Source organism: Erythrolamprus reginae, chromosome 8, assembly GCF_031021105.1.
Source record: "Erythrolamprus reginae isolate rEryReg1 chromosome 8, rEryReg1.hap1, whole genome shotgun sequence".
In the NCBI taxonomy this organism is placed as follows: Eukaryota; Metazoa; Chordata; class Lepidosauria; order Squamata; family Dipsadidae; genus Erythrolamprus; species Erythrolamprus reginae.
In genome coordinates this window covers 44,441,977-44,468,673 of record NC_091957.1, presented here as the reverse complement: position 1 = coordinate 44,468,673, position 26,697 = coordinate 44,441,977, and the positions used below count along the sequence as shown (strand labels likewise).

The 26,697-nt window shown below is 44.8% G+C and overlaps 3 protein-coding genes across 5 annotated transcripts; 2 read left to right on the top strand and 1 right to left on the bottom strand.

The window, feature by feature from the left end:
- Positions 1 to 249: 249 nt before the first annotated feature.
- On the bottom strand, positions 250 to 12,079 carry BRCC3 (BRCA1/BRCA2-containing complex subunit 3). The gene is made up of 8 exons (XM_070759812.1): positions 11,837 to 12,079; positions 10,056 to 10,175; positions 8,891 to 8,978; positions 7,027 to 7,115; positions 5,442 to 5,497; positions 3,482 to 3,613; positions 1,113 to 1,156; positions 250 to 864 (listed from the first exon to the last, which is right to left on the bottom strand). Exons 1-8 carry the CDS (start codon positions 11,939 to 11,941, stop codon positions 713 to 715), a joined length of 786 nt encoding a protein of 261 aa, XP_070615913.1. The 5' UTR covers positions 11,942 to 12,079; the 3' UTR covers positions 250 to 712.
- Positions 12,080 to 12,088: 9 nt separating this feature from the next.
- MTCP1 (mature T cell proliferation 1) lies at positions 12,089 to 24,854 on the top strand. 3 transcript variants are annotated; one of them, XM_070759813.1, is made up of 7 exons: positions 12,089 to 12,149; positions 19,409 to 19,681; positions 19,781 to 19,951; positions 20,045 to 20,097; positions 20,796 to 20,996; positions 22,572 to 22,639; positions 23,690 to 24,854. In XM_070759813.1, the coding sequence occupies exons 2-4, from the start codon at positions 19,562 to 19,564 to the stop codon at positions 20,090 to 20,092; spliced, it is 339 nt and encodes a 112-aa protein (XP_070615914.1). In that variant the 5' UTR covers positions 12,089 to 12,149; positions 19,409 to 19,561; the 3' UTR covers positions 20,093 to 20,097; positions 20,796 to 20,996; positions 22,572 to 22,639; positions 23,690 to 24,854. The 3 variants fall into 3 exon arrangements, with proteins under 3 accessions (XP_070615914.1, XP_070615915.1, XP_070615916.1); XM_070759814.1 differs by lacking the exon at positions 12,089 to 12,149 and adding an exon at positions 12,243 to 12,302; XM_070759815.1 differs by lacking the exons at positions 12,089 to 12,149; positions 20,796 to 20,996 and adding an exon at positions 12,243 to 12,302 and having other exon boundaries at positions 23,690 to 24,109.
- Positions 22,578 to 24,854, top strand: CMC4 (C-X9-C motif containing 4). Its single transcript, XM_070759816.1, has 2 exons — positions 22,578 to 22,639; positions 23,690 to 24,854. Exons 1-2 carry the CDS (start codon positions 22,582 to 22,584, stop codon positions 23,857 to 23,859), a joined length of 228 nt encoding a protein of 75 aa, XP_070615917.1. The 5' UTR covers positions 22,578 to 22,581; the 3' UTR covers positions 23,860 to 24,854.
- Positions 24,855 to 26,697: the final 1,843 nt, after the last annotated feature.

Sequence of the window (26,697 nt, the reverse complement as noted above, 5' to 3'; positions counted from 1 at the left end):
CAGGCTCTTAATAGCCCTCCAGATGTTTCATTAACAAGCTAGGTAACATCATCAGGGCTAGAAGGTAGTGGGAGAGGAAGAGGACGACTGTGGGGCCCTCAGTGCTATTTGAGCTTGGTTGTTTTCTTGCAGACATTTCATTAACCAGCTAGGTAATATCATCAGTGCTAGAAGGGAGAGGAAGAGGAGGAAAAAGACTGTGGGGCCCCTGGTGCTCTCTGAGCTGGGCTTGACGACATTTAGAAGGAATCGAATCATTTGACTTTATTCCATTCCAAGAAAGACATGCAAAATCCTTGTTCTGCAATCAGAAACATGATAGGGAACAAGAGCGAGGCAAAAGAAATAGCACGTTATCTCTGAAGACCCCTCCCCAGAACGGTGCACCCAGAGATAAATTAAGAATCAGTTGCTACTAAATGCAACAAGGACAAGGGGGCTGCTGTGCTTAGGTTATCTCACCTTGACAACTTCAAGACTCGTTACGTTAAAAGAAAAAAAAATGAAGTCCACTATGTAAAAACGTTATTTTCTTCTTTTTCTGCAGTATCTGCTGTTCTGTTCGCCGAAATCCTCATCGCCCAGAAATGCCATTTGGCAGAGGCGTTTTCTAAGCAGTCCTGGCTGCAAGATGGAAAAAAGGGGGCCGGGCAGGAGAAGAAGCAGCAAGAGAGGATGGGGGCTGAACCCAGGTCAGAAGGCTTTGCCTCCTTCACTCCAAGGCAGCCAGTTCCTCCAAGAGCTCGTCTTTCTCCCGCTGCAGTTCGTGCATCCGTTGTTTGTTCTGCTCCAAACGGTCCTCCAGCCACTGCAGCAGAGGCCCGCTGATGGCAGACATCTGGCTGCAGAGGTTCTTCGTGAAGACTGGCAAGAAAAGAAGGGGGTGGCTATGAGCGGGCAGCGGTGGCAAAGATACCTTAAAGAAAACAGTGCAGGAAAGCCCCAGACAATATGAACGATGCCACCTCTCGGTTAGCTCCTCCCCATTAGTTATGCAGGACAGTTAAAGCTTCCTGCCGACAGATGCTTAAGGGCCCAGGAGCCCAATTACATCTTTCTGAGCCTCGAGATATAAGCGACACCCCCAAACTATGGGCGGTGGGAAACAATACCTGAGCCGTTGTGAATCTTGGTTATAGAATCCAGGTGGGTGAGGCTAAACAAGGAAAGAAAAGATAGACCCACATTACTGAAATATTGAAATCACAGGTGTGTTTTTGGCCTAATTACAAGGGACTCCTATATTTGTATTTGTATTTATTAAATTTGTATGCCGCCCCTCTCCGAAGAATTGGGGCAGCTAACAACAATAAAAAAGACAATGTGAACAAATCTAATATTAAAAATAATCTTTAAAACCCCAATTTAAAGAACCAATCATACATACAAGCATACCATGTATAAATTCTATAAGCCTAGGGGGAAGGGAAAATTTCAATTCCCCCATGCCTGACGACAGAGGTGGGTTTTAAGGAGCTTGCGAAAGGCAAGGAGGGTGGGGGCAACTCTGATATCTGGGGGGAGCTGGTTCCAGAGGGTCGGGGCCACCACAGAGAAGGCTCTTCTCCTGGGTCCCGCCAAACGACATTGTTTAGTCGACGGGACCCGGAGAAGGCCAACAATAAATATAATAACAATATAACATAATATAATATAATAACAATATAATAAATGCAATACAATGCAGTGTTAGAAATCTAAGTTTAAAAAATACTATAAAGCTAAGAAATTCCTTTAAAAACCCATTTATCTGACACAATCACCACATTCATCCAATCTTGTCGCTAACAGCATCGGCCAGAGCCAATCTCAACGTTCACGGCCTCCATGCCCATCAAAGCTTTACGAAAGACCAGGGGGGGGGGAGAGACGTACATATCTCTGGAGGGAGCTCGTTCCAAAGAGTTGGGGCCACCACAGAGAAGGCTCTCCCCTAAATCCCACCAGACGATATTGTCTAGTTGATGGGACCTGGAGAAGGCCTACTGGAGTGTGTGTGAGAGACAGAAAGAGGGAGGGAGGGATATGGAGAGAGGGTAGGGGTACTGTGTGTGACGCATCCATCCTCCCCAGGTGATTTTAAAAGGAAACAGAAAAAAGGAAGCTATCCCAAAGGTGCTTTTTCAAAATGCAACTGGGCTTCCTTGATTTTTCCCTGAGGACGTTTCGCTAAAGAAGCTTCTCAGATGAAAAACAAAAACGCCTTCAAAGAAAAACCAAGAAAGCCCAGTTGGCTCATGAAAAAGCACCTTTGGCAGAACCATGAGCTGGGTGACTGAGAATCTCCCTAGACCAGGAATGGCAAACCTTTTTTGGCTCAAGTGTCAAAAGGGTGCATATGCGCGGGATAGTGTGCGCGTGCCCTCATCCCTAATGCAAGTAGTATTGTCTGTTTGTTAATTATTGGATTTGTTGTACATTGTTTATTGCTGCTGTGAGCCGCCCCGGGTTTTTGGAGAGGGGCGGCATACAAATCTAATAAATTATTAATTATTAAATTTATTTATTTATTTATTTAATTTTTATGCCGCCCTTCTCCTTAGACTCAGGGCGGCTTACAACATGTTAGCAATAGCACTTTTTAACAGAGCTAGGCTATTGCCCCCACAATCCAGGTCCTCATTTGACCCACCTCGGATGGATGGAAAGTAATCTCTCCCACATACTTTATTTATTTATTTATTGGATTTGTATGCCGCCCCTCTCTGTAGACTCGGGGCGGCAAACAACAGTGATAAAAAACAGCATGTAACAATCCAATACTAAAACAACTAAAAAAAAACCTTATTGTAAAACCAAACATACATACAAACATACCATGCGTAAATTGTAAAGGCCTAGGGGGAAAGAATATCTCAGTTCCCCCATGCCTGACGGCAGAGGTAGGTTTTAAGAAGCTTACGAAAGGCGAGGAGGGTGGGGGCAATTCTAATCTCTGGGGGGAGTTGGCTCCAGAGGGCTGGGGCCGCCACAGAGAAGGCTTTTCCCCTGGGTCCTGCCAAACGACATTGTTTAGTTGACGGGACCCGGAGAAGGCCCTCTCTATGGGACCTAACTGGTCATTGGGATTCGTGCAGCAGAAGGCGGTCCCTGAGATAATCTGGTCCGGTGCCATGAAGGGCTTTATAGGTCATAACCAACACTTTGAATTGTAACCGGAAACTGATCAGCAACCAATGCAAACTGCGAAGTGTTGGTGCAACATGTGCACATGTGCACAGGCCTTACTGAAGCCTCCGGATTCCCGGTCGGCCCGTTGGGCCATTTTTCACCGTCCCCAAGCTTCAGGAGGCTTTCCAAAAGCCTGGGGAGAGTGAAAACAGCCCAAAACCAGCTTGTCAGCACATGCGTTCATGCTGGGACTGACATAGGGCAATGCCTTGCGTGCCCTCAGATATGACTCCATGTGCCACCTGTGGCACGCTTGCCACAGGTTCGCCACGGCTGCCCTAGACAAAAAGGAAGCTGGAGATCACCTCACCTGTGTATTTTCCTATACGCATCCTGCTCCTCCTGACACAAGATTTTTGGCAGTTCCACGGCCGATTCAAGGCAAACTTTCCCAATGGTATTGTGAGGGACGACATGGATAGGGATTTCAATCCTTTCGTACCTATGGAGGAAACCGTGTACACATCATATAAATACAATTCAGAAATAAAACACCTGGTTTTATAAAAATCCATTTGTGTAACTGCCTTTTCCTGTTTGATGGTACTGACAAGAGCTTGGTAGAGGAGACTCTGATGGACATGGGCTGCCGATGTGAAAGTATCTGCTTTGTTAGAGATCAAAATTTATTTTCAATGCTGAACATCCATCAAACTACAGTGGTACCTCTACTTAAGAACTTAATTTGTTCCGTGGCCAGGTTCTTAAGTAGAAACGTTCTTAAGTAGAAGCAATTTTTGCCATAGGAATCAATGTAAAAGCAAATAATGTGTGCAAAGCCATTAGGAAAGAAATAAAAGCTCGGAATTTGAATGGGAGGAGGAGGAAAAAGAAGAGGAGGGAATAAAAAAAATCCAAAACTTAAGGTTTAAAAAAAAAGAAGAGAGGGACAGCGAGGAGGAGCAGGCGCCTCCCATACACCCGGCGTGAGGCTGCCTCCCATACACTGCGCCAGAGAGAGAAACCCATGGGGAATTGCAGGAAACTGGCCAGGCCTTCGTGCCACTCTCAAATTTCGTGGGAATTTTTTCCAGGCTCGGGTTCTTAAGTAATAAATGGTTCTTAAGAAGAGGCAAAAAAATCTTGAACACCCGGTTCTTATCTAGAAAAGTTCTTAAGTAGAGGCGTTCTTAAGTACAGGTACCACTGTATACATACATACATACATACATACACACACACACATATATATTGTATATATCATACACACACACACACCATATTTTTCAGAGTATAAGACACAAAAGAGACTGAAGACTCAGGTGAGTCTTATATTCTGAACATAACTTTTTTCAAAGCTTTTTCCCCCCAACCCTAACTAGGTGCTGATGATCTTCCCAGCTCTTACCTCTACTTAAGAACGCCTCTACTTAAGAACTTTTCTAGACTGCTTTATTGTTGTTCCAGACCAAAGGTCTCCAACCTTGGCAACTTGGCAAAGCTGGCTAAGCAACTCTGGGAGTTGAAGTCCACAAGTCTTATAGTTGCCAAGGTTAGAAACTGTTCTAAACAACTTAACAAAATGAAGAAGCTTTTTAAAAATAAATGCTAGATATGAAGAGGCCCAGAGCTATTGTTCTTCTTTTAAAATAGCAGAGAATAATGTAGAAAGCCACATCAATTATAACAGCATCTGTAAAAGTATAATCTGAAATGTAACAGTGTCCTGTTTAGTATTAAGATAAGGCAGCTGAGTTAAACCTTGACGGTCATGTTTGGAGTAGATCTATTTAAATAATTGGGAGGAGTTCCATTAAAAAAAACATTCCGGCATTAATATATTGCCATAATGTACATTTCTCCATTTCTTTGCTATTTCTATAGGTCAGGAACACCTGCACAGAAATACATAGCAAACCGTATATCATCAGTACTTCTTGCTGTAAGCTAGAGGAAGAATTTTTCCCTTGTTTTCTTCCCCCAAAACTAAGGTGCGTTTTATACTCCAAAAATACAGTATTCCATGCAACATGTATGCGCGCACACACAAACACAAAATAGATCAACTTATTACAACTGTTATAATGAAGCAGGAACTTTGGCTTCATAATATAAAAGGTGGGGCAAAATAGCTGTCACCGAGTAATAGTGGGATAGAGATAGGGATAGGACAAGGTAAGGTATATGAGATTTCTTTTCTCTTCACATAGTTTACTACAGAGACAACACAATTACATGCACTGGGGAGAATTACTAAAATTGAAATTGAAAGAAAAGTGTGCGTGAGAGAAGTGTAAGTTTGCTGCACAGATGTTCACCAAAATCCTTACTCAGAGCTCTTCTGGGCTTGAATGGACTGGAAACAGGTGTACAAGACCCGGCCCGTCTGCATCAAATGAAAGATAATAATAGTTTATCATGTGAAGCATGTTAGTGTCTCTTTCTCTGTCTCTGTCTCTCTCTTTCCCTCACTCTCACTCACTCTCTCACACACACCTTCCTACATAAGCACACAATGTAGCTGCTTACTTCAAAGCCTGGGAGAGGAGGAAAAATTGTTGAGGAACACATTATTATCGTATAGGATTTGCTGTCATATTATTCAGTCTGCACCCTGATTCAATATTCATCTCACTGCTTTCTACCCAGAATGAAACCAGATGATTATTATTATTTATTAGATTTGTATGCCGCCCCTCTCCGTAGACTCGGGGCGTCTCGATACTTGAGATGTGACCCCATATTCCACTCTCTGTTTAATTTGAACCAAAAAGTCTCCTGCCATTTATTTCTTTCATAATGTTCAGTTATACTGTACCAGAAACACATTCTATTCATGGACAAATTTTCATCAGCATTGACCAATTTCATCCACAGGTACAGTTATACCCAAAGACATTATTATTATTATTATTATTATTATTATTATTATTATTATTATTATTATTATTAATTAGATTTGTATGCCACCCCTCTCCGCATTAATTTCAACCTTCAGCTAAATATTCAAGAGATTCATCTGAGGAAATGTTATCTTAGCTCAAGGAATCGTTATAGTATTCTCCGTGTTTTATGAATCACTATTAAAGTCCACTGGTAAATTACACAAGCAATTTTGCAGTAGTGGGTTCTAAACCATTTGCTATCGGTTGGCACATGCACCCATTCGCATGACACTGCTGTGAATGCGCAGAAGTGTCCCAGGCAGGTGAGCGGTGCCTCCCACTGCCGGCACTACCGGTTCACAGAACTGGGTCAAACTGGGAGAAACCCACTGCTGCAATTTAGTTTTTTCCCCCACGAATCCTGGATAAGTGGACAGATGCTTTAAGTGAAGGAAAGACAGAGAGTTGAGCAGATAGTTGCAAAGTTACCATCTCATTTAGCTGATTTCATGCACTTTCAAACTTTACCATTCTGTACTGAGTCACTGACACACCCAATTTACATATCAGGACTCCAACATCATGTATAGAATCTACTTTTTAACACAAATTTAAAACCAATGTTCTTGCAAATCATACTGAAATTAAAAGCACAGGAATGGCACTATATTTTAACAGCTTCTGGCTACGCTGACTAGAAACCGAGCAAAACATTTATTCCAGAATGAGCTCAGATAGCCGGGGTGGCGCAGCAGGTGGAGTGCTGTACTCCAGGCCACTGAAGCTGACTGTAGATCTGTAGGCCAGCGGTTCAAATAAAGTATGTGGGAGAGATTACCTTCCATCCTTCCGAGGTGGGTAAAATGGGGACCCGGATTGTGTGGGCAGTATGCTGGCTCTGTTAAAAAGTGCTATTGCTAACATGTTGTAAGCCGCCCTGAGTCTAAGGAGAAGGACGGCATAAAAATCAAATAAATAAATAAATAGCAAGATGCCTGTCCTATCAGAAGAGCAAATAGCATTTATTTACCTTTGTGTTTTTATCTTCAATGAAACAAGAGAAGATGAGCCCCACAAAGCCTTGGTCCATCATCTGATACATTGCTTGTGTGCGCACATCTGTAGAAAATCATCAACAAAAATGGTATTTTTGTCCTTTCCTTATTAATTTTCAGCCCCACCACTTCTCTTTATTGCTCTAGTGGCCTCATTAATCTGCTGGAAGACCATCCCGAGATTTATTAGAATAAAAGAACACAACAAGAGAAAGAGAAAGAGGAGAAGAAAGGGAGAGGAGGCTAAGGAGGGGAAAAGAGAGAAGGAGAGAAGGGAAGAGGAGAGAGGAGGAGAGAGAAAGGGATGTATAAGAGGGAAAGGAGAGAAAGGAAAGTAAGAGAGGAGAAGAGAAAGAAGGTTTGGGGGAAATAAAGAAAGGGAGTAAACGATGGCCAAAAAGCAGTCTCGATGGTATAATAAATAACAATTGTTTTAATGAAACAGAAAATAGGTATAAGAGTATTATATTATTACTGAGAAAATGAAATTCTATATTTGTGATGAAAAGATGTGAAATAAAAAAAATGTAAACAAACAAAGTTATGAGATTTCAAACATCTCTCCTGGACAGAAATGGCAGTTATGGGACTATGGATGATCAAGCCAAATAAATGTTTCTTTTTTCCCAGAAACCGCAGCAGTAAGTTCAGGAAAGAAGCTATCCAAAAGAGGTCATTTGAAAGCCAAAATCAAGGTGAGCATAAATGCTAAAGGAAATAAGAGGACAGTTCAGCCACAAAAACTTAGAAACAGGCTACTTGTCCAATTGCAATCCTATCTTCAATACGTTGGAAGATACTGACTCCTTTTTAGTGTATGTGATTTAAAGCCTGACAGTGAAGGGTTATCAATTTTTTTACTACCACATTGTGGGCATTGCTTATACAGTACACCCTGCATTTTCTTTCAACATCTTTCAATGCAAATTGGGTGCCTTGGGGTGGAGCTCCACTTTTGCTACCACACTGCGTCCCCCCCTGTCCGGGCAACAACCCACCCCTAATTCTTGACCTCCCCAAAATATAATGATTTCTAGACAAGAGTTGAGGGGATGTGGTGGCTCAGTGGCTAAGATGCTGAGCATGTTGATCAAAAGGCCGGCAGTTTGGCTGTTCAAATCCCTAGGGCCATGTAATGGACTGAGCTCCTTTACTTGTCCCAGCTTCTGCCAATCTAGCAGTTCAAAAGTATGTAAAAAATGCAAGTAGAAAAATAGGGACCACTTTGGTAGGAAGGCGTTCCATGCCAACCATATGACTACGGAGATATCTTCAGACAGTGCTGGCTCTTTGGCTTTGAAATGGAGATGAGCACCAACCACTACAGTCAGGAAAGACCAGCACATATGTGCAAGGGGAACCTTTACCATTAGACAAAAGTTAAATAAAGTAGACTTTCCGAATAGGTGAAAATATAACACTATTTTGCTATATGCCAGAATCAGTGCTGGATCAATGTACGCATATTAGAAGAGTTACACATAATTTAGTATCAAAGACATAATTCTGTACTTCAAGCTTCTCAGATCAGATTGAATAGAACCATAGCTTGGCAGAAACTCAATGATTCAGTTCCAACGGCCAGAAACTTTTCTGCCAGCCAATTATAGCTTATTTGATTAGAATCAATTATCCAAATTCAATACAAAGCACAGCCTAAGTGACTCTCTTCAAATCTTATCAAAGTCAGCAAAGGCTCTCATTAGAACATTTTACTCATTCAAATAGTCTTTGAATGAAAGAGTTGGACAAAAAATAATTTTAAGCATCTGATCTTAAATCTTCCTACCGTACTCAGTTTGGGAATCTTATTCTTAATTACAGGATATCATGTCTTACCTACATGTGATGGCCACACTGTTATGTGAGGATGAGAGTGATACCAGCCTACAACTCTCATGGGGCGTCCTGTCAATTCAGCCAATCTGTGTGTTAGTTAAGGGTGTCCAAAACAAAACAACAACCCAAAACCCCTACTAGAAGAATAAATATATACAGTGATACCTCGTGATATGAATCCCTCGTCATATGAGCTTTCCGAGATACGAACCCGGGGTTCGGAAATTTTTTGCCTCTTCTTCCGAACTTTTTCCGTCTTACGAACCCGCCGCCGCCTGAACGCCGAACCCGGAGGTTCGGCAAAACTTCGTGTTCGGGTGGCCGCCAAGAAGCCCCGGCGCCCGGCTGTCGCCTTTTGAAACAGCCGGAGGGCTTGTCGGCGTTCTCCTGAACGCCGAACCCGGAAGTTCAGCAAAAGTTCGGGTTCGGCATTCGGGTTCAGGAGTCCACGTTTCGGCCGGCCAGGAAGGACATCTTCGTGACATCAAAGCTCCGCCCATGGAATTCCCTATTGGGATTCCCCACCTCCGTTTGAGCCTCCTGACCGGCCCAACAGCTTCACGGCTCTTTTGCAAAGCTGACAGCCGGGTGGCGGGGCTTGTCCCGAACCCGAACGCCAAACCTGAACTTTTGCCGAACTTCCGGGTTCAGCATTCGGGAGGACGCCGAGAAGCCCCCCGGCTGTTTTAAAAGGCGAAAGCCGGGCGGCGGCGCCCAGCAGAGCACCATTTTTGTGGCCGGGGGGGGGGGGGGTGTTTCTTGCACGCATTAATTGACTTTACATTGTTTTCTATGGGAAACAGTTTCGTCTTACAAACTTTTCGCCTTACAAACCTCCTCCGGGAACCAATTAAGTTCGTAAGATGAGGTATTACTGTATTTTATGTTGCAGTACAACAGCACTAAATTAAATTAAATTTATCTGCAGCCCCATCAAAAGAGTAATTTAATAAAGCCCTGGAATAAAGCTTTTCTCAAATTTAAACAAGAAAGAAAGGTCATTACGAAGAAATACCGACAATAATCAAAGTAAACACTCTTCTGTGTAAATTTCTCTTGCAGTATAGAAAAAGAAGTTAGTAGAAACTGGAAGTCTCTTTTCTATATCATAAATATTTATCTGCTTTCAAACTAGCATTCATCCATAAACTTGATAAAAAGATATTTCTGCTTCTGTTGAAGCAGCTGACAGCTGCTCTGGAGAAATCTCCACACGGTCTTTTCTTTTATCTGACCTGCGCAGAATGATCACTGAGTGAATGTGAACAATTCGGCTTGTATCAACCTGGAGATAACAAAGAAGAAGAAAATGGTAGACAATACAACACAAGATATATTTCACTATTACTATCTGCATGATATAGCAAGCCTCTCCATCAGGTTACCGTGTGTAAAGAGATCCCTACAAGCTACAATCTTATCTGTCTTCATCTCACCTCTCTGTGGCACTTTTTTAAAAAAATGCTGATATTTCCCTGCAGTTTTATGTATTGCACAACCTTGGCAGAGCTACTCTGTTCCATTTGTGAGCATCAGAATATGAAACCAATCTTGTTTGATGTTCAGTTCCAGCTTGTGGGAAGTTGAATTGCACTTTGCACATCATTATATTCATTCATTCATTGCAACTATGTGTATACTGTATTTGTGTATGCATGCATGGCAGTGGTGGGTTGTAAATGGATTTACTACCGGTTCGTGCACGCATGTGTACAACGCTTCTGCGCATGTGCAGAAGTATTCCAGGCAGATGCATGGAACCTCCTCCCACCTGCGCTACTATTCTAAGAACTGGTCCAAACCAGGAAACCCACTGCTGTACACGTGCTCCCTTCCTATCAATTCCCACTCTCCAGCACAATTCCCATTGTCAATTATTGCAATGCATATAATTACACTGGCAGCATGTGGAAACTATTGTCCTAGGCCCAATTCTCTTTTTGTCACAAAACTAGTTGCATAGAAAGGAAGTCTAAGCTTAGAGCCTAGCATTACAATTCTGCCTTCTCTATGCGGTATAGCCAGAAAGGGATGCTGTGGTGCCCAGCCTTGGGAAAGGGGAGGCAAACGTTGTTGTGGGGACTATAGGAGACATGTGTGTGTGTGCGCGCACATGCAAATATATATGTGCATGAGTATGTCTGTACATATATGTATATATACACACATGTGGGTAGTGTACTATATATTGGACATGGTGACCCTTTGAGAACTGTATGTAACAAAATTTCATTTTAATATATGCTGCTTAGTGTGCATTCAAAGTGACAAAGTTATTCCAATTCTAAAATAAATATACTGCTCAAAAAAATAAAGGGAACACTTAAACAACACAATATAACTCCAAGTAAATCAAACTTCTGTGAAATCAAACTGTCCGCCTAGGAAGCAACACTGATTGACAATCAATTTCACATGTTGTCAGCACATTCAACTTTGTACAGAACAAAGTACAGTATTCAATGAGAATATTTCATTCATTCAGATCTAGGATGTGTTCTTTGAGTGTTCCCTTTATTTATTTTTTTGAGCAGTGTAATATGCCTCCCACATCCTGCCACAAAAAGTGTGAATGTTTTCATTAAGGGATTTTAAATGATTTTTTAAAAATTGTTTTTTAGATGATACTCTTGCTGTAAGCTGCCCAGAGTTCTTCTGGAGTTGGGTGGCATATTTTAATACTGTACTTGAAATATTTAGTAAAAGGTTTAATACATGTATAATATTAATAAACATTCAATAATTATTATTAAAGGCAGGAAAAAAATCACAATAATCAAAGCACTACAAAGCAAGCAACTACACAAGGGTCGGCTAACCCTAACAGATCCCGGGTCAAGGCCGGGTTCGCCTCCTCCCTGCTCGGCTCCAGCTAGCCGAGTGAGCCCGTTCGGCCCTTTTCTGCGGCCCGCTTTGCCTGTCCCCAGCCCGTCCAAGAGGCCGTACCTCCCCGATACAGAGCCCCATGACTTCCTCCTTCTCGGTGCTCAACGCGTGGTTTAGGCACACCAGGAAGGCGTCGGCCTCCAAGTGCGCCGCCTGCACCGCCATCCCGGCTGGCTCCGCCCCGACGACGACGGTGACCGTCCCGGCAAGGGACAAAGAAACGAACCCGCTCCTCGGCCTTGGCTCGACTCTCCCTTCCGCCCTAGGCCCGCGTTGCCCGGACAACGCCGACTTCCTGTCCGTCTGGCCGGAAGTGCCCGTCCGGGCCCGAGCTGAAGCGCTCGTGGAGTTCCGCCGGCGCCGCTGCCAGCAGGTCGGTTCCGGCCGAGGAAAGTGGGGGGGCGGTGGAGTCGGGCAGCTCGAGCTGTTGTACGTCCGGCCGTGGGGCGAAGGAGAGGCAGCCGTGGGGGGGGTCTCCCGTGGGCAGCCTGACGCGCTTCGCCTGTCCTTCAGCCGTTACGTTGGGGTGGGTTTGTGTGTGTGTGTGCTGGCTGGGCGAAGGAAAAGAGCGGGTCGGTCTCTGCCTGGTAAAGGCGGGCGGTTGGGTCGATTCCCCCCCCCCGTGGGGGAGGGGGCTGCCTTGACACCCCCTCCAGGGACGTTCTTGAGTGGGGGGGCAGCCGAAATGACGAAGCCCCTCCCCTTGACCCCTGAAAAGCTCTGCCAGGCTACAAGGGCAGGCTGCAGCCCAACAGGTGGAGCGCCCCCTTTACGCCTGGGATAGGAAAGGTTGGCTTTCTGCCGAATCCAGGCGGACCTCGACTTACAACCGTCCGCTTAGTGACCGTTTTCCAAGTTGGAAAGTGACCTGCCACTGTGGCTTACCCTTAATTACCATTGCTCGCACTCAATGACTGTTGCAGCAATTTCCCAAGGTTGTGGCATCAAAATTTGTACCCGTGGCCATTGGCTTGTATTTATGATGGTTGGGGTGCCCCCCGGGGGTGACGGTGTCATGAGATTCCCTTCTTTGCGACCTTCTCATGAGCAAACATCAATGGGCTAAACAATGTCGGCTGGAGGGTCTACAGGGTTCAGAGGGCTAAATGTCGGCTGACAGGTCTGCCTTCTCCGTGGTGGCCCTGACTCTCTGGAATCAGCTACCTCCTGAGATCTGCACTGCCCCCCACGCCCCTTATTGGCCTTCTGGAAAGACCTGGCTTTTCCGACAGGCCCTGGACCATTGATTTTCGGGGGGGGGGGAAGGATGATTAGCGAGGTCAGCCCATGAATGTATGGATGATTGTAACTATTTAAGTGGTAACATTTTTATATTAATTTATCCCCGATTTTGTTGTGAGCCGCCCTGAGTTCCTAGGGAGTTGTGCGGCATAGAAATTTAATTATTAAAATTAAAAATTAAATTAAACCGGGAAACCAGATTCATGAAACAAAGGTGTTAGCGTGTTTCCCTAAAAATAAGACCCTATCATTCATATATATATGAATGTATATATATATGGTTTTTTTCTGTTGGAAAAAAGGCCAAAATAGCGCTATCCTAGTCTCCCTTCAGCAAAAACATGTTATATATATATAAATTTTGACTCAAAAAATATATAAATTTTGACTTGACAAAAAATCTCTCTCACACACACACACATATATCCCTGAAATAAGTGCCTGGCGTTATTGCCATGCATTCAATTGCTGATTGGACTTATTATCAGGGTATGTCTTACTTTGGGGAAACAGTAGTAACTTAAGTGTAGTGGTGATTCACTTAACAATTGGGGAGGAAAGTCATAAAATTGGGCAAAGTTCACTTAGCCACAGAAAATTGGGGATCAGTTGCGGTTGTAAGTCGAGGACTGCCTGCATTAGTATTTATATGGGAGTGGGGAGCTGATTATTCTCTTCTGGGATAGGGAGCCAGGGCCTAGAGAAAGAGGCGAGGGTGACCTAAGCCAGGACCACCCTGTAATCGGGTTCACATGACACTCTCAACTAGTAAACAAACCTACTTTCCGGGTTTACAGTATGTTCAGCTTGAAACTAATCCAAGTATCTGTGGTTGGTCAGAATGCTAAGTCACACATGAAAGAAATCCAACTATGGTCAACACTGGCCAATATATAGTAGTTGCTGGGCTTTTACCTAGCTCAGAGTCAAGGTGTGACTGTAAACACTGCCGTCTGCAGTTTGGATGGCTAATTCTGCCTTCCCCTTGTCTCTTTATTGCAATGTGAAAAAAACGGTAAACCAAACCCAGCAGGTATAGCAGCAGCATCTTAGGGTAGAGATAGGTTGATGGGAAAGATTTTGGCTGCAAGGTTTCTATTAAAATCTGGGGACGTTTCTTCTAAGCTTCCAAAATCCAAATGGAATTGGCAATTGAATATTTGCCTCTGCATGTCATACGCAGAAAGCGATCTCTTTTCTTGTCTCCAACTCAAGGAAATCGGGACAAGGATTAGATACTCTGGAATATTGCACAAAATTGATACCAATTTTGTAAAAGTGCAAAAGAAAGAACTCCCCCCCCCCCCACTGTACTAGTAGGTAGGTAGGTAGGTAGGTAGAGATAGATAGATAGATAGATAGATAGATAGATAGATAGATAGATAGATAGATAGATAGGGAAAGAGATACGGGATAGGGATATGGGATAGAGATAGAGATATGTATACATAATTTCTCACTGATGCCAAGAAAAAGTAGTGAATACTCGGAGGACCAGATAAATGTTTAGAGGGCTGCTGGAAGCTTGGCCTACTACAGCTGAACTTCAGAACAACTATGTGGAAACAGACAAATCATTCATTCATTCATTCATTCATTCATTCATTCATTCATTCATTTATTAGATTTGTATGACGCCCCTCTTTGTAGACTCGGGGCGGCTCACAACAGCAATAGAACAATTCACAACAAATGTAATAATTTAAAAACATTTCAAAAACTCCATTATTAATCAGACATACATACAAACATACCATACATAAATTGTATAGGCCCGGGGGCGGGGGGATGTTTCAATTCCCCCATGCCTGGCGGCAAAGGTGGGTTTTAAGGAGTTTACGGAAGGCAAGGAGGGTGGGGGCAGTTCTAATCTCCGGGGGGAGTTGGTTCCAGAGAGTCGGGGCCGCCACAGAGAAGGCTCTTCCCCTGGGACCCGCCAAACAACATTGTTTAGTCGACGGGACCCGGAGAAGGCCAACTCTGTGGGACCTAATTGGTCGCTGGGATTCGTGCGGCAGATCATGCTCCGAAGAGGCGTGATAAGCTTGCAGCCAGCTTGCTTTGGGTTTAAGCCTGCTGCAGCCATGATGCATGGCTTAGTGCTGCTTATGACAGATCCGTCTTTCAATTCAGTTCTGCCACCATCTCTACGTTCAGCCTTCTGTCTCGTGTTCCATAACAAGTCAAATTTGCAAAAATAGGGAGTCTAATAGACTCCAGAGAACGTTCTTTATTTTCTAAGCAAATTGCCGACATCAGAATTAAAGGTATTAATAGAATGTGAGGCAGATGTTTCCATACATGCATAATGCTCTTGATCTGTGTGGACAGGAGACTTTGCAAAGATCCCGGTGCAGCTTGGGAAACGGTTCTTTCCTCAAACCAAACACAGGCAAAAATTTCTCCCCTCTGAGTCACCCTCCAAAATAGCTCCCTGGTGAGAGTTGCCCTCTGTTGTTAGGGTACCAAGGGCTGCCTGAATACAAACATGAGCATTTTAAAAAATATATATTATGTAGGGCTTTTTGAATTTGACTTTGCAGCCCAACTTTGCTGCACCAGCGTATGTGCGTGTGGGTGTGTAAGGAAGGGAGAAGGGGATGGGCTTCTTGGGGAACGTTTCTTGTGTAGTGTGGGTTTGTCCTTAATAAGTGTGTCATTTGAGCAGATCTTGATGCATTTGGCAAATTTAGTCATTGGATCCCAAGAGCTTCTGGTGCAATTCTCAAGCCCACAGGAACAGCTTGTACCTTCCTTGGCCTATTCTGTATTCTTTCCCAGCGATCAAATGTCGAAAATGTTCTTTTGAAAGTTGGCCACCAAAGTTGGTTAACCATACAGCTTTCTTTTCTGTTGCTCCACAGTGCTTTTTTTTTTGTTTCTGTTTCTTCTCCCTAGCGGTTTATAACACCCTTATTCTTCAACCACTCCATTCAATGTGTGATAAGGGTTTTTTTTTAAAAAAAAACCACTAGAAATATATATGTTCCTTTCCTAACATTTGCAGCCTCTTTGTTTAGACTGCTGAATTTTTGTTTCCTGATTTGTTCTGCATATGAACAAATGGATATGCTTTTTTGCTACCTTTCCCCCCTGTAATTTGCCAAAAAGAAGAGCTCGATTAGTTTGTCCTTATACCGGAAGATCTGTGGCTCATCCTTGAAACTAATGCAATTGGGATATTAAATAATTTCCATTTTGCTATGCTTCACCAACTCTTCAGCAATTTAGTTTTACCACCCAAGGAGGCAAAATAATATTCCTTTCAAGAGAGATTTTTGCCATTCCTACTAATCCATATACAGTGTTCCCTCGATTTTCGCGGGTTCGAACTTTGCGGAAAGTCTATACCACGGTTTTTCAAAAACAATAATTAAAAAATACTTCGCGGGTTTTTTCCCTATACCACGTTTTTTCCCACCCGATGACGTCATATGTCATCGCCAAACTTTCATCTGCCTTTAATAAATATTTTTTTTAATAAACTTTAATAAATAAACATGGTGAGTAATAATCTGAATGATTGCTAAGGGAATGGGAAATTGCAATTTAGGGGTTTAAAGTGTTAAGGGAAGGCTTGTGATACTGTTCATAGCCAAAAATAGTGTATTTACTTCCGTATCTCTACTTCGCGGAAATTCAACTTTCACGGGCGGTCTCGGAACGCATCCCCCGCAAAAAGCGAGGGAACACTGTATCTAATTAACTCAGCACTTAAGGTATTTCAAGTAACATCAGCGGAGAGTACACTGCCCACAAATCATCAGTTGTACCTATTCTTGATTTCAGATCTTGTACGTTTTCTGGTGGTTTTCTCCTCTCAAAATGGTTTAACATGGTTTATTTATTGATTGATTGATTTGATCTGATTTGTATGCCGCCCCTCTCTGAAGACTTGGGTGTTGGGTGATCAATTGACAGAGAAAAAAAAATGGGAAGGCAAAGAGGGGTAATATCCAATGATTAATGATCAAACGCTCCTAAGGCCACATCCAGATTGCAGATTCACTTGGTGTTTTTCACCCTCAACAACTTGTGGATGTGTGGACTTCAACTCCCGTCTGGCTGGAGAAGTGATTTTCAACCTTTTTTGAGCCGCGGCACATTTTTTACATTTACGAAACCCTGGGGCACATTGAGCGGGGGGAGGGTGGGGGCTAAAAAAAGTTTGGACAAAAAAATTCTCTCTCTCTCTTCCTCCCTTTTGCTCTATTTCTCTCTCCCTTCCTTCTTTCTCTCTCCATCCCTCTTTTTCTTCCTTCCTCTCTTTTTTGATCTCTTTCTCTCTCCCTACCTCTCTCTTTCTCTCCTTCCCTCCCTCCCTCTCTCTCTATTGCTTTCTCTCTCCCTCCCTCTCTCTCTTTCTCTCTCTCTCTTGCTTTCTTTCTCTCTGAGCTTCGCGGCACACCTGACCATGTCTCTCGGCACACTAGTGTGCTGCGGCACACTGGTTGAAAAACACTGGGCTGGAGGATTCTGGGATTTGAAGTTCACACTTTCTAAAGCTGCTGTGGTTGAGAAACATTGACTTGGCCCTAACTATTGATGAAGGCCACCGGGAGATTATATCATAACCGACCACCACACTTTTCTTCTTGAAGGACCTTCCCAGCCATTCCACTGGTTGATTGCCCTCCCCATCAGACAGTACTTCCTTATTTCTAGGTTGAATGTCTCCTTGGTCAGCTTCCATCCGTTGCTCCTTGTCCGGCCCTCTGGTGCTTTGGAAGGTAGTGTGATGCCCTCTTCCCTGTGGCAGCCCCTCAAGTATTTGAAGACTGCTATCCTGTGCCCCCTGGACCTCCTCTTCACTAGACAATCCTTGCCCAGTTCCTGCAACCTTTCCTCGTGTGTTTTTGGTTTCCAGTCCCTTTATCATTCTAGTTGCCCTCTTCTTTTTCCAGAGTTTCAATTTCTCTTTTGTAATGCAGTGGAGGAAATAAGCTAATTTCTTTGAGTCACCATCAAACATGGTTCAAAAGCGGGGCAGATCTCCTTGGGCCAGTGGGATGGTAGCAGGCACAACCGCTGCCATTCTGGCTCCAAAAAGTGGATGGACCCATCCTGCCAGAGCACCCTCCCATTGAGGGGTGGCTCCTCCTCAGTCCAATCCTGCTGGAGGGAGGAGGCAGGTATGGGAAAAACGAGAATGTGACTGCATGGTCCCATGGTCGTGGAGGGAGCTAGGCACCCATTGACATTGTGCCCATCCTATCCATAGGACAAGTACCACCCCCCCCCCCCCCAGTGGTTTCATGACTGGCGATGCCCCCGGTTACCACCTTCCAAGTTGGGGGCTCACAAAACTGGGTCGAGGTGCCGTCCTTGGGTCAGATTGAAGGGTCATTGTGGTAGTCTTCAACTTTTGGGGGTTTCATTTGCTACAATGTGAAACAAAGGGGTGTCTCCACTTCCTTGGGCTCCCATGCCCAAGGTTGGGAAAGAGAACTTGATGGGGGGGAAAAAACCACTTGGGGAATTCCGGGCCCTTTTTTGGATGTGTCCCACTTACATTTGGGTGCCTGAATTGGTGATGGAGATCCACCAGCACTTGACTGGTGGATCTCTATTGATTGATGGTTATTGAAATGGACGTCCAAGCAGTGTTCCCTCTATTTTTTTTGGGGGGGGGAAGTATGGTGTCTGAGCGGCAGTCCCGTCGGGACTGGGCGGCACAGAAATAATAAATAAACAAACAAACAAAAAAACAACAACAACCCCCACCCTGTTTTGCCTCAGAGAATTTCAAAATAAAATACTGTACTGTGTCTATAACAGTGAGCTCATAATAGGGCAACTCTATCAATATCAAAATGCCACTTAAATAGTTGAGCTAGTTTCAAACTAGATTTTGATTTTCTTTCTCTCTTCCTTACTCCCATTCTTTTTCTTTCTCTTTTCCTTCCTCTCTTTTTTCTATCTGTTTCTCTCTCTTCCTCTCTCTCTCCTTCCCTCTCACTCTTTCCCTCTCGGCTTCTGGGCAGGTTTGGAAAACTCTGAGTTGATGATGATTTTTAAGTGAGCGATTGCTCACTGCTCAGCTTAGAGGGAACTATGCGTCCAAGTGCCGCCTCTATGTTGGTTGAGGCAGGCAGGATTTTCTTGGGTACCATTTGTGAGGGGTCAAGGGAAAGGGAGGGTTTTGCCTTCTTTTTCTGCTCAAGATCCCCATGTACAATTGTTGGGCCACTGTGTGGCACAGAATGCTGGACTCGATGGGCTTTGACCTGATTCAGCATGGCTCTCCTTAGGTTCTTCTTATGTTCTTATGACTGCGAGACATCAGCAGCCCAAAATTGAATGCAGTACTCTAGGTGAGGTCTGACAAGGCATTATTTCTTAAACTCTCTCCTTTTAATTTTTTCTTTAACATGCTCTTCATGGTACTAGGACGCTCGACGCCACCTGGCCTTCCCTCCCTCCATCCCTCCTGGCGCCACTTCTTTGCAAGACTAACCGTTGCGTGTGTCTTTGCCCAGAGGTAAAGGTTGAACCTGTAGAAATGGGAACCGAGGGCGGGCCGTCTTAGCCCAATAGCAGAGCATGGCAGAAGGTGAGGACAGTGGCGACGATGCCCAAGTCCCACCAGTCCGCCTCTGGGTACGGCGGATGGGCGTCTACTGCGATGAGAACCAAGCAACATGGCTTGTGGCCCCAGAAGAGGTGAGCTCCATTGTCTCATGGCTTCCGCGCCCGAATTAGGCCGATTTTTTTGGCCTTGAGTTTCCCGTGATTCTCTTTTGGGGCTTCTCCCTCCTCTAGGAAGGAGGGACACTAAAAGCCCGGATCAGAAGAATTCCCGTCCCGCTGGGTGAAGCCGTGCGCCCCAGCCGACTTCCCGCTTCTCAGCTGCCCCACATGTGGCAGCTCTCAGAGGGGCCGCAGTACCGGGACAGTAACTCGCGCATATGGCACATCGAACACCACTTAACGGTAGGTTGAGTAAACCCATCTCGGTGGGAAATTGGTGGGAATCTGGTCCATCGTCCGGGCTCTTACAATAAATGCGTCTTTGGGTCTTTGCAGGTCATGGGAGTGGAAGAGCTGCTGTTAAAACTCCTGACCAGCAATTAAACCCGGTGAGGTTCTCCTCTTCTTCCTCTTCCTCCCCAGCCTCCCTTGAGTTCCTACAGGGTGCGTTCCAAATGTAATGCAATTATTTTTTTTTAAAGTAATTTATTGAACAGATTTGCACAAACACTTAAAAATTTTCAAAGTACTGTCCTTGGGCCTCTACACATTTTTTCCAGCAACTCTGCCGTGACCAGTTCGTGGCCTGGAAGGCGTCTTCTGGGACTTCTCACAAGGTCTTCGTCACGGCTGATTGTATCTCTTCTATGGATGAAAAACAGGTTCCTTTCAGGGCTGCCTTAATCCGAGGGAACAAAAAGAAGTCTGTGGAGCGACATCAGGACTATGGGGGTTGGGGGGGAGCGTTGGCACCTGGTGTCTAGCCAGGAACTCGCAGACTCGTAGCGCGTTGTGGCCAGGTGCATTTTTCGTCCATAGAAGAGATCTAATCAGCCGTGACAAAGACCTTGCAAGAGGTCCCTGAAGATGCCTTCTAGGGCACGTACCGGTCATGGCAGAGTCTCTGGAAAAAATGTGTAGAGGCCCAAGGACAGTACTTTGGAGAATTTTAAGTGTTTGTACAAATCTGTTCAATAAATTACTTTAAAAAAAAATTGCATTACTTTTGGAATGCACCCACTATGTTGAGTTTCTGCTTTCTTTGTCTGACGGTGGTTCCTCCATGCTCTGTTTTCTTGTCTTTCAGGAGCTGCAAGCGCTAGGACGGCGGTCCCGTTTGGGTTTTTTAAAAAATGTGTTAACTCCTAGCACTCACAATGCCGCTACTGCCGAGGCAGAGCACGGCATGCCGCTCTCTTAAGCGCCTACAGCAGCATCGCCCAAGAGCTTAGGACAGGCAGTCGAGAGGCGTGCCATGGCCATGTTGAAAGCGGAGGGGCGGTTTTAGGTAGGCAGACCGGACCTGCCCCTCCCGTGCCGGAAAGCTGGTCAGGATACCATGGTTGGAAGAGTGGAGGAACGAGGCGAGCCACGGCGATGGCCTTAGCCCTCCTTGCGTGCAGGGATTCCAGAAGCCTGGGAGGTGGGGGGTGGGTGGGGGGTGCAAGGGGAAGATAAGAATTGACCCCATGGGCTTCTTGATCCAGTGAAACAAGTCGCAGCTTCTTCCTTGAATGAACCGCCTTGAAAAATACTGTGCTCTTATTTTTACCGACCGAGGATGTTGTGTGTTTGGTTTTTCATCTTGTTAATTTCTGGCAGCATCACCAGGCCATAACACTACATGTTTTTACAAGACCAGTGACTCAGAGGGGAGAATCTAGTTTCCAAAATGCAGCTTGTTGGGGGCCTTCCTCTCTCCCTTCCTCTTGTTCACCTTTCCTTTCCTTCCTTCCTTCCTTCCTTCCTTCCTTCCTTCCTTCCTTCCTTCCTTCCTTCCTTCCTCTCATCTTCTTCCCTCGCTTCTCCCCTCCCTTTCCTTTCATTCATCCATTCATCCTTTCTCTTTTCTTCTCTCCCTCCCCTATCTTCCTTCCTTCCTCTCTCCCTCCCTTCCTTCCCTCCCTCCCCCCTTCCCTCCCTTCCCTTCCCTTTTCCCCCTTTCCTCCTTCTTCCCTTCTCTTTCCTCCTTTTTCCCTTCCCTTTCCTCCTCCTCCCTTTTTTCACCTCCTTTTGTTTCCTTCCCTCCCTCCCTTTTTTCTTTCCTTCTTTTTCCCTTCCATTTCCTCCTTTATTCCTTTTTTTCCTTTCCTTTTTCCTTTCCTTTCCTCCTCTTTTCTTTTCCTTTCCTTTCCTTTTTCCTTCCCTTCCTCTCTTGCACAAGGAACCAGTATCATTCAAGTTCCATTCATTCAACATCATTCCTTCAATGCATGCAATCCTTTAAGTACTTTAGTTTTCATCCTTTGAGTGCGTTAATTATCCGACACGTTTAACCATTGTTTGTACTAAGGGAAGATGGTGCCAATGTGTCTTTCTAAATGTCATTCTGATATTTGGGACAGGAGCCTACAGCTTACCAATTGATAACGCTCAGGATCTACTCAAGGAGATCCTTAGTATTTATCACACTAAGCTAAAGAAATTTAGATTATCACTTAGTCTATGATACGAAGCTATTTACTCTAATGTCGGCTTTTGCTTTTGTTGCATGAATCCATCAGAGACATTTATTTTGGCAAGCTGGATTTAAGCAAACCAGGTTAGCGCATTGTAGTCCTTCTTGAACTTTCTCCATCCAATGTTGTCTCTTGCTTAGCAAGCTCTGGGGAAGGCAGAACTGACCTGGACTCCGCCAGCTTCTCTCGGGTGGCATGTGGGAGACTGACAGCTGACCCTTTCCACGAGCAAGACAATGGTCTTAAAAGAGGATTAAGAAAATCCTTGACTAGCTGAATCCTCTATGACCAGATTCCAGATCAATGATTTGGAGGGGTGGGGGAGATGATTCTTTTATATAGGGCCTTGGGAACTTTGGCCCTCTATTTTGCCAGGATAATGTTTTCCATTCTGATCTTCCTAGTTCCTTGGTTATGGCTGCAAAAGACCCCTGTAAGAAACATGCCTGTGAAATCCAAAAATGTTTGCAAGGTAAGTGGCTTCTCTTAATTTTATAGTGTTAAATTAGTCTTGTCCTGTCCTATTTCCTATTCAATTCAATTCTATTCCATTCCTATTTTATTCTATTCCTATTTATTTCATTCCATTCCATTCTCCTCTCGTCTCCTCTGCTCTCTGTCCTATTCCCTATCCTAGCCTATCTTTTGGAAATTAGATTAAATTAGTCCTGTCCTGTCCTATATCCTATTCTATTCTCTTCTACTCTACTATCTTTTGGAAATTACATGGAGTGTGTTTGTTCCGTCGGGCTCTCTGGTAGATTCCTCCCAAAAATTCACAGGTACAAATTTTAGACACACACACGTTTGAAAATTCAAAACAATGTTCTTTATAAGGAAAATTCACTTAACCTAAGCCCTCGTCTCCAAACAAACTGGTAATTTGTACAAGTCCCTTATCAGTTCTGTGATACTTAGCTTGCAGCTGTGAGGCAATTCACAGTCCTTCTTCTTTCACAAAGTGAAACACACTTTGCTCTGGTTTAGTTTCAAAGTGGGGAAAAAGCAGCACAAAAAAGGTCAAAGTCAGTAAAGCAGTCACGAAACACAACGATCAGATAATCCTCCACAATGGCCAAACCCACAGGCTGCTATTTATAGCAGCCTCACTAATGACCACAGCCCCACCCAACCACAGGTGGCCTCATTTTCTTTGATAATAATCTCTCAGTTGTTGTTGCCTATGCATCGCTCTCCGCATGCGTGGCTGTATCATTAACTCTTGTTCCGAATCCAAGGAGGAGCTAGATAATTGATCTCCTTCTGAGCTGTCTGCCACACTCTCCTCCTCCCTGTCACTCATGTCTTCTTGGTCAGAGGAGCCTTCATCAGCAGATTCCACCGGGGGAAAAACAGGCCTGCAGCATGTGGATGTCTCCCCCACATCCACAGTCCTTGGGGCAGGAGCTGGGCCAGAGCTAACCACAACAGTGTTCATTTCTGGTTATAGGCCTATTTTGAAGGGGATTCTGCCTGCCTATCTTCCATTCTTTCACCGCTGGTCTTTCTTCTTTCATTGCAGCAAACAAGTACTTGGAATCTAAATGTGAAGCGGTCTTCCAGGAGATGAGACGGTGTTGCGCCCAGTACCCTAAGGGCGTATCCCTCTCTTGTTCAGGCTTTCAACGGGAGGGAAAAGAGAGAGAGAAGCAGGTACCGGATTCCGATCAATCCCCCACTCTGCAGCCCTGAGGAAGCCCATTTCTCCGGCAGGGCCGAGCAGCCTTACCTGCCACCTACGTAGCTACCGCGCTATACCTCAATCTGTTCTCTTGCATGGGAGGGCTACTCCCACGACGCAAGCCGGCTCTTCCTCCAGGCCCCGACGGAAACCCGAAGACAACAACAGCCCGTCGTCGGCCGAAGAGTAGAGCCCCTAGCACTTTTGTTGTCCAAACGATGTTACTGCTGTAGCCTTATTGTAAAGTAGTTTGGAGTAGAATGCCTTGATTTGTGACTAGTCTGTGTTCTTTGTTCTGTTATCCAGAAGAGCAATATTCCATTGGAAGGTGAAATCCAGCCTGTTTTTTGCTGGGCGTCAAATTCCAAGACATATCTCGTTTACGTGTGGTACATGTAAGTTACGTCCTTTGTTGAAACGCAAAGACTTTACGCTCGCGAAGTCGTCATCCCTAGCAGCGAGCAGACAACTAAAACCCAGAGTGCCAGTGTTTTAGCTCAACAGTAGAGTTTCCCGAGGTGCCCGTTTTTCGCTGGCAAAGTTGAGACCTCTGGGCTTTTGATTCAGTAGCGGCCGAATCCAATTGCACAATATCGTTTTAATGTCACGCTGTGGTAGAAGCAGCTGATTTTCAGGGATAGCTACGTTGTGTGCTGTGTGGCCTCCTTTCCCTATTTGTAAAGCAATAGGCACTTTTGTGGAAAGCCAGAGTTGCTAGTATTATTTTCTGAAATTCAACGTTTTGCTATTGATGCAGATGAAATCGCATTTCTATGACGGGAATAAGAATGTTATGTGTAGCACCTCTTCCCTCTTCACCCCGCCCCCAATTTAGGCTGAATCAAATGAGCACCCTTTACAACTCTCGCTGTTCTGTATCAAGTGTTGAAATCATCACAAAATAACTGCAATGTTGTGTATACCATAAGCAGGCTTTTAGCAAAGCTGGTGGAATGAGATTCTGACCCTGTTGCAGTTCAATAAATACTCAATCAATACAAGGGTATTTATTCATTCATTCATTTGTCCAATACACAAATACATAGGAAGAAAAATAGACGTGGTAATATATATAAGGGTAAAAGTGAACTTAGAGGAAAGGATATATGAAAGGAAGAGAATATATATGATAGGTGAAAGAAAGGAAAGACAATTGGACAGGGGATGAAAGGCACACCAGTGCACTTATGTACACCCCTTACTGGCCTCTTAGGAACCTGGAGAGGTCAATCGTGGAGAGTCTAAGGGAGAAATGTTGGGGGTTAGGGGTTGACACAATTGAGTCCGGTAATGAGTTCCACGCTTCGATAACTCGATTGTTGAAATCATATTTTTTACAGTCAAGTTTGGAGCGGTTCGTATTAAGTTTGAATCTGTTGCGTGCTCTTGTGTTATTGCGGTTGAAGCTGAAGTAGTCATTGACCGGTAGGACGTTGCAGCATATGATCTTGTGGGCAATACTCAAATCGTGTTTTAGGCACCGTAGTTTTTGATACTTAAAGCCCCAGAGAATAAACCTATGTTTTGAATCGCCTTTCTTGGGACAGAATTATGCCGAAGACAAGACAAAGTAACTTTCTCATCTTATACCGTGTTTCCCCGATAGTAAGGCAGTGTCTTACTTTTTTTTAACCCCCAAAAGCCCTCCTATGTCTTACTATGGGGGTATGTCTTACATTGGAAAAAAAATTGAAAGGGTCCTTTTAGCGGCGCAGCAGCGAGGAGGCGAAGATTGGGGTTTCCCCTTTGCGTGGGCGGCGGGGAAGACCCAGGGAAGGGATAGCGGCGGTGGTTTGGATTAAGCGATCGTAATCCCCCAAAAGGATGAACTCCAGCATCGGAAGGCCGATGAACCGATGGCTACGAAATTAAGGCTTTTCTTTGAGAGAGAGAGAGAGAGTGGGGGATAGTCGTCGTCGGAGCGCTAAAGACCAGGGCAGAGAAAGCGCGAGCTGCATGCGGGAGAAGCGGAGGAGGAATCAGGCAAGCCGAATGGGAATCCCTCCCCTGCCCTCCCTCGCTCCATTCCCCGCCAGCAATTCCTCCGCAAACCCACCTCTACATCCTCGCTCTGCAAGTGCCGAGACAGGCGGACCACATTGCAAAGGGCTGCCTCTCCTGCCGCCGCTGCTATTGCTAATGCCCGGGGCTGTAAGCAAAACCCGGAACGGACTCGGCTTGCCTGATTCCTCCTCCGCTTCTCCCGCATGCAGCTCGCGCTTTCTCTGCCCTGGTCTTTAGCGCTCCGACTATCCCCCACTCTCTCTCTCTCTCTCAAAGAAAAGCCTTAATTTCATAGCCATCGGTTCATTGGCCTTCCGAGGCTGGAGTTCGTCCTTTTGGGGGATTACGATCGCTTAATCCAAACCACCGCCGCTATCCCCCCCTCGCGCGATTCCTTGCACCTTCTTCCCAATGTTATATCTGCGGTTCAGCCTCCTTCCCCGTCGAGAAAGCGTGTGCAGCGGGGAAGACCCAGGGCTCCCCCCCCCGCAATACCCCCGTGTTTCCCCGAAAGTAAGACATATGTCTTACTTTCGGGGTATGGCTTATATTAGCCAACCCCCCTGAAACCCCCCATATGTCTTACAATCGGGGGGGTCTTACTATCGGGGAAACACGGTAGTAATTCTTAAGTCACTGAGAAATGCAAAATTCCCAAGAGAATCCCTTATTCAAATCCGATGACTGTTGTCAGCAAACATTCAGTAGCTGAAGTCAAACCACAAAATCCTCCATATATATATTGCAGGGAGGGGTTATTTAGCACATCAGGATGGTGCTGGGTTTCCAAATAGGAGGCTCCCATCTTATTCTCTAGCTTTTCCAAGTAAAATCGAAAATGCTCT